Source organism: Chrysochloris asiatica, unplaced genomic scaffold, assembly GCF_000296735.1.
Source record: "Chrysochloris asiatica unplaced genomic scaffold, ChrAsi1.0 scaffold00329, whole genome shotgun sequence".
In the NCBI taxonomy this organism is placed as follows: Eukaryota; Metazoa; Chordata; class Mammalia; order Afrosoricida; family Chrysochloridae; genus Chrysochloris; species Chrysochloris asiatica.
In genome coordinates, this window is record NW_006408847.1 from 1,967,599 (window position 1) to 1,974,401 (window position 6,803).

The 6,803-nt window shown below is 40.9% G+C and overlaps 1 protein-coding gene across 1 annotated transcript in view; it reads left to right on the top strand.

Moving 5' to 3' along the window:
• The first annotated feature begins 1,925 nt into the window (after window positions 1-1,925).
• Window positions 1,926-6,803, top strand: part of TRIM2 (tripartite motif containing 2) — a 312,448-nt gene continuing 307,570 nt past the window's right edge. The window contains exon 1 of the mRNA XM_006875503.1: window positions 1,926-2,081. Coding sequence (XP_006875565.1) covers window positions 2,055-2,081 — 27 coding nt within the window. The 5' untranslated portion in view covers window positions 1,926-2,054. The remainder of the gene's footprint in view (window positions 2,082-6,803) is intronic.

Sequence of the window (6,803 nt, forward strand, 5' to 3'; positions counted from 1 at the left end):
ATCTTTTATGTATTACTATTGATTACATGCCTTTCTGTTCATTGAAAATACCAAAAATGTCTTTTGTATTCACATTGTCATGAGTTTCTTTAGGCAGAAAAATCACACATTGCTCTTCTTTCTTTGACAATGACAAAATGTTTGTTGACTGACCATTGTTTAAATGTCAAGAATACAAATAAGTATTTGTGTGATTTGTTTTGTTTTTTTAAACTATATGTTTGTATTCTGGTTACATTTTTCTCTCTATGCTCAAACACTTCCAATACCACTTAGGAGAAGACCTTTAACCTATTTCTTTCCATTGACTGCGATAAATCAAGTATTTTTCACACACAAACACACACACAAAAAAGGAAAACACTGATAAGACAGTGGAGCCAAAAAAGTTTTAATATAATTTTTGAATCACCCTTGTTCGTGTGTTTATTTGTGTGTATGTGTATGATTCCTGGTGTGGTGCTGTAGGATCAGCACTGGACAGCGAACCAAAAAGTCAGTAGTTCAAAACTACCAGCTGCTCCTTGGAAACCCTATACAGGGTAGTGCTGAGTTGGAATCTGGTGTGGCACTGTAGGATAAACATTGGAAGGAAAGGTTAGTTTGAACTGCAAGGTCAGCAGGTCAAACACACTAGCTGCTCCTCCAAAACCCTATACAGGGTCACTATGAGTCAGAACCGATTCTATGGCAATTAAAAACAACAATATATATGTGTGTAATATATAAGGAGCTCTGGTAGCGTAGTGGTTACGAATTGGGCTGTGAACCATAAGGTCAGCAGTTCGAAACTACCAGCTGCTCCGCGGGAGAAAGATGAGGCTTTCTACTCCCGTAAGGATTTACACCCTCGGAAACCCTGTACAGGGTCGCTATGGGTCGGAACCGACTCGACGGCACTTAACAACAACAACAAAATGGCTATAACAAAGTAATAGAGAGCTGGCCTGTGATTTCTCTGCTCTTCAGGGTCACTATGAGTCAGAACTGACTCCACAGCACATAACAACAATAACAATATATCATATATAATATATGATATATATTCGGAGCTCTGGTAGCATAGTGGTTACGAGCCAGGCTGCTAATCTCATGATCAGCAGTTTGAAACTACCAGCTGTTCCACGGGAGAAACACGAGGCTTTCTGCTCCCGTAAAGATTTACAGCCTCGGAAACCCTATACAGGGGTCACTATGAGTTGGAACCGACTCCACAGCACATAACCACAACCACTATGTATATACCACTCTACTTAAAGTGGAATTGTTTTTATTTTCTTTTTGCTTGCAAAACAGAGCCATTAATTTCTTCCGGCTTTGTAAAATCCAGTCACTCTGGAGGATCTGTCTGCACTTTGGAAATGGTCCAGGTCAATGAGGAGCTGCAAATGAGTGCCCTCAGCCAGCAAGGTTCTGTTTGCAAGAGTCCTATGGGAAAGATGGGAGCGTTGGAGTGTGGGGTTAAAACGTGAAGGAAACATACTTACGCATTTATGTGCTTGCTTTGCACAGTACCTGGGATATCCCACAAATGCCCAGGATTCAACAATAAATAGAATTGATGGTTGTTGTGTCCCTTTAAGGGACATTTGAGATGTAGGTTATCCTAAATGGAAGGCACCTGCCTCTTATTTCAGAAATGCCATTGGAAAGAGTAAGATGCATGCTGTGTGTGACTAGCAAAGAAAGGAGAGGTTGTTTCCGGAGAGTGCTGAGACCAAGACTGGCATTTTAACCTTTTCCTGGTCCACACTGGCACAATCATTCCAGCCGCGGCACGGTTACTGGTCACTGCGGTTACTGGTCACTGCGGCAGGACATGCAGACCTCAGCCCGAAGCCTGTCATCTTTGTGTCTTTAGGGGGAGGGGGAAAGCTGGCTGACATGGTTGTTAAACCTGGCAGCTGCGTTGGCGGCACTCTAGAAGCATTTTGAGTGAGCTTGCAGAAAATGAAAGGCTTTCAGCTGGCCTCCTGCTTGTCACTTCTCACTGCCTGAAAGGCCTCTCCACAAGCGCTTTCTCGTCCTTCTAATTACCAGCAGCTGGGGACTGCATGCACACAGCAAACACAATTGGAAACGTGAGTATTTCTGGCAACGCCTCCAGCCGAAGCCGGGGCTGTGGGAGAGTCCAGCGGGGCACTACCCCCTCAGGGCCTAGAGGGGTGTCGCCCTCGCCTGGTGGAGGCGTGCATCCGGTACTACATTCAGCTTTTTTTCAGGCTTGTTCACGGCTTTAGGGACCAGTCCTCTGCTTTCCAGAATGGAGACACAAAGAACTTTGGGTCTAAGTAGCAGATATAGGCATTCCTGACCCTAGGGAAAAGAGAACCCATATTGTACAGTAGACTCGAATCAATGAAATTAGGCCAGTGTTTTTCCGCCCATGGGGACCTTTTGTGTGCTGTACTGTGACCGCCACAGAGCATCCTGCAGGGGCCCTGGCGAGCCATGTGGCTGGGAACAAGATCAGAGTCCCAGAGCATTTGTATTTCAGAGCCTTCTCACTTGGATATCTAACAACACTGGGTGCTCACTTGTTGGCTTCCCCTCCATGAACTCTGTATCCTAAACGGGCAGACATTTTATGGAGACCAGAGGTCTCCATAAAGCGAAAAGACCTCATTTCTTTGCTAAACATGAGTGCAAATATTCCTGTAAGAAAGTAGTAGTGGTGTGGTTTCCCCCTACTACTGTTTGCTAGAGTGAGTCATGAAGTTCAGCTTAGTTTTTATACATATTTCTGGACAGGATTTCCAATTTCTTGCAAGAAGGTCTCTCTGTGGTTTATATAGTTCTTAAAGAACCTTGACTTTTCCCGAGGGTTTAACAGTATCTAGTGACGCCAGAATGTTTTGTGTTGGTTTCATGTTGGTCTGATTCAGCCCCAAATAGATGATGCAGAGAAGTAGCTCTCATAAGTGAGGCAAAGAAACTGAACTCTGGCAATCTCTGTAGATCTGATTCTAGATTTGAAGTTTGGCCTCATGCACCAAGGACTATGGTTGTCATGGAAGCCCTCTCCTTCCCTGGAAGGGCCAACCAGAGACTTGGACACACCCAATATTGGCAGGTGGGCAAGTGCCTTAAACTTTTGAGGCCTCAGTTTCCTCATCCATAAAATGGGTGTTTGGTAAAGTAGAGGGTCAGGGAAAATGAGAAAGACCTCCAAGGAGATGGATTGATACGGTTACAGCAGCAAAATATTCAAATGCAACAATTGTGAAAATGGCACAGGACCATGCAATGTTTCATTCTGTTGTGCATGGGTCACTATGGGTCAGAACTGACTCAATGGCACCTAACAACAACAACAAAATGGCTATAACAAAGTAATAGAGAGCTGGCCTGTGATTTCTCTGCTCTTCCAGTTCCGTCTATCCATTAAACAGACTTTCTGTTATAAACTGACATTTTAAGAGTCCTGGTATGATGTTGTAGGATAAGCACTGGACAGCTAGCCACAAGGTCATCTGTTCAATTCCACCAGCCACTCCTTGGAAACCCTGTATAGGGGTGCTATTAGTGGAAACTGCCTCAATGGCCCATAACAACCTCAACAAGAAGTCAAGCATATAGGAAAGAAAGGGAAAAGTAAAAAATTGAAAATAACTGTCAGAAAAGCAGCCTTCAAATTGTAGCTTAGAAATTACTTAAGACTCACTATTGACTATGGTGGCGGTTGTGTGCCACTGAGTCGCTCCCAACTCATAGTGACCCTGTATTGGATTTCTGAGGCTGTAAATTTTTACGCAAGCAGAAAACCTCATCTGTCTTACATGAAGCGACTAATGGATTCAAAATGCTGACCTTTCGGTTGGCAACCTAACTTGTAATTCACTATTCTACCAGGGCTCCTTCACCAATTGATTATGTAGACTTAGCTTTTAGGTAAAGAACTGAAACTATTAGGCCCTTTTTAACTTCACATAACAGTTGATGCCCCTAGGGAAAGACTAATGACCCTCTGACCCCAAAATGAGGGTTAATAGTACTGTAATTTTCTCCAAATCTTGGTTTTCCATCCTGGAATATGGTTTCTCAGATTTTTTTAAATGAGTTTCTGTTAAGAAAAACCAGATTATGATTAAAAAGAAAAGCACTGAAAAGAAATTAATATGATTCTGAGATAATAAGTATGATGTAAAAAAACCAGAAATAAATACTTCTACCAGGGGCCTTCAAAAAGTGGATGAGAAGATAATGGAAATTTTCCATGAACTTTCTGAAGTTCCTACATATTAAAGTCTACTCTAATAAGATAATAGGGGACTGCTTCTGGTCTTAACTACTGTATTTTTCAAAATATGTGGAGAAATTGGAGAGTAAGTTCAAAATGGGCAACCAAAATAACATAATGAAATAGAAAAAGAAGAGGTTAAGCGAACAAAAAACCAACAGAGGCTGTTTTAGCCAAGAGAAGATTAAGGGGCAACCGAATTTCTGGCTGAGGAACCCTGATTGCTAACTAAAAGGTTAACAAATAGCGCTCTCCCAAAAAAGATGAAGTAGCATGCTTCTGCTTGGAAATTCTATGAGAATTTTAAAGACAGAATAAATTCTATCTTTAAAGGTCACTATGAGTCAGAATTGAATCAAGTAATGACTCTGTTTTTGTTGTTAGGTGCCATCAAGTTGGTTACAACTCATAATGCACCTATACACAACAAAACGAAACACTGCCTGGTCCTGTTCCATCCCCACAATTGTTACGTTTGAGCCCACTGCTGCTGTACCAGTCTATCTCACTGGAATCTTCTTTTTCGCTAACCCTCCACTTTAACAAGCACAATGTTTTTCTCCAGGGACTGGTCTCCCTAGGTAATATGTCCGAAGTATGAAAGATGAAGTTTCACCATCTTGGTTCTAAGGAGCACTCTGGCTGTACTTCTTACAGATTTATTTGTTCTTCTGGCAGTCCAGGGTACTTTAAATATTATTCTCCAACATCATAACTCAAATGCATCAATTCTTCTTTTGTTTTCCTTATTCATTGTCCAACTTTCACATGCATTGTTGTTGTTGTTGAGTATTATCGACCCATAGTGACCCTGTATAAGATTTCCAAGGAACAACTGGTGAGCTTGACTTGCTGACTTTGCGTTTCAAACTGACTTTGTAATCCAGTGCATTAACCCACAGTGCCACACCAGGACTCCTTCACATGCATATGAGTCTATTAAAAATACCATAGGTTTAGTCCTCAAACTGGTATCTTTGCTATTGAACACTTTTTTTTTTTTAATGATTTATTGTGAATTATGTGATAGTTTACATGGGAGAACATTGGTTTTACATTCATTCTATCGTATATCGTCTCATTGCCATGGTTACAATCCCCTCCATGCAATCCTTCCCCTGTGCCCCCCAGGTCTTTTATAAAAGGTCTTGTGCAGCAGATTTGCCTAATCAATACATTGTTTGATTTCTTGACTGCTGCTTCCAAGCGTGTTGGTGGTAGACCCAAGCCAACTGAAATCTTTGACATCTTCAATCTTTTCTCCATTTATCATGATATTATTTATTGGTCCATTTGTGAGGATTTTTTATTTCTTTACATTAAGGTGCAATTCATACTGAAAGCTGTTGTCTTTGTTCTTCATTAGTAAGTATTAGTAAGTATAGTGCTCTATAAAGCAAATGATTTGTTCATCTCAAATACCTTCTTTAGAAAGCATAAGAGATGACTATATACATGGACCTTGCCAGATGGAATACATAGAAATCAAATTGACTACATCTGCAGAAAGAGACGAAGGAAAAACTCCATATCATCAGTCAAAACAAGGCCAGGGGCAGACTTTGGAACAGACCATCACTTGCTCATATGTAAATTCAAACCGAAGCTGAAGAAAATGAAAACATGTCCACAAGAGCCAAAATATAACCTTGAATATATCCCACTTGAATTTGGAGATCATCTGAAGAACAGATTTGATACATTAAACACTGAAAACCAAAGACCAGAAGAATTGTGGGATGAGGTCAAGAACATCATACAAGAAGAAAGCGAAAAGTCATGAAGAAGACAAGAAAGAAGGAAAAGATCAAAATGGATGTCAGAAGAGACACTGAAACTTCCTCTTCAGTGTAGAGATGTTAAAGCAAATGGAAAAAATGAGGAGGTACAAGAGCTGAACAGAAAATTTCAAAAGTCAGCTTAAGAAGATAAAGTCAAATACATAACAAAATGTGCAACGATCTGGAGTCAGGAAACCAAAAAGGAAGAACACACTTAGCATTTCTCAAGCTGGGGGAACTGAAGAAAAAATTCAAGCCTCGACTTTCATTATTGAAGGATTCTCTGGGCAAATCATTGAATGATGCAGAAAGCATCAAGAGAAGATGGAAAGAATACACAGAGTCACTGTATCAAAAGGACAAGGATGATGTTCAACTGTTTCAAGAGGTAGCATATGATCAAGAGCCAATGATACTGAAGGAGGAAATTAAAGATGCATTGAAGGAATTGGCAAAGAACAAGGCACCAGGAATTGATGGAATAAAAATTGAAATCGTTCAAGAAAGTGAGGTGGCACACTCATCTCTGCCAAGAAACTTGGAAGACAACTATCTGGCTGACTGATTGGAAGAGATCCCTATTTGTGCCCATTCCAAAGAGAAGTGACGCAAGGGAATGTGGAAATCACCAGGCAATATCTTCAATATCCCATGCAAGTAAAGTTTTGCTAAAGGTAATACAGAAATGGGTACAAGCATACATTGACAGAGAACTTCCAGAGATCCAAGCCAGATTCAGAGGAGGCCATGGAAGGAGGGATATCATTGCTGATGTCCTGTAG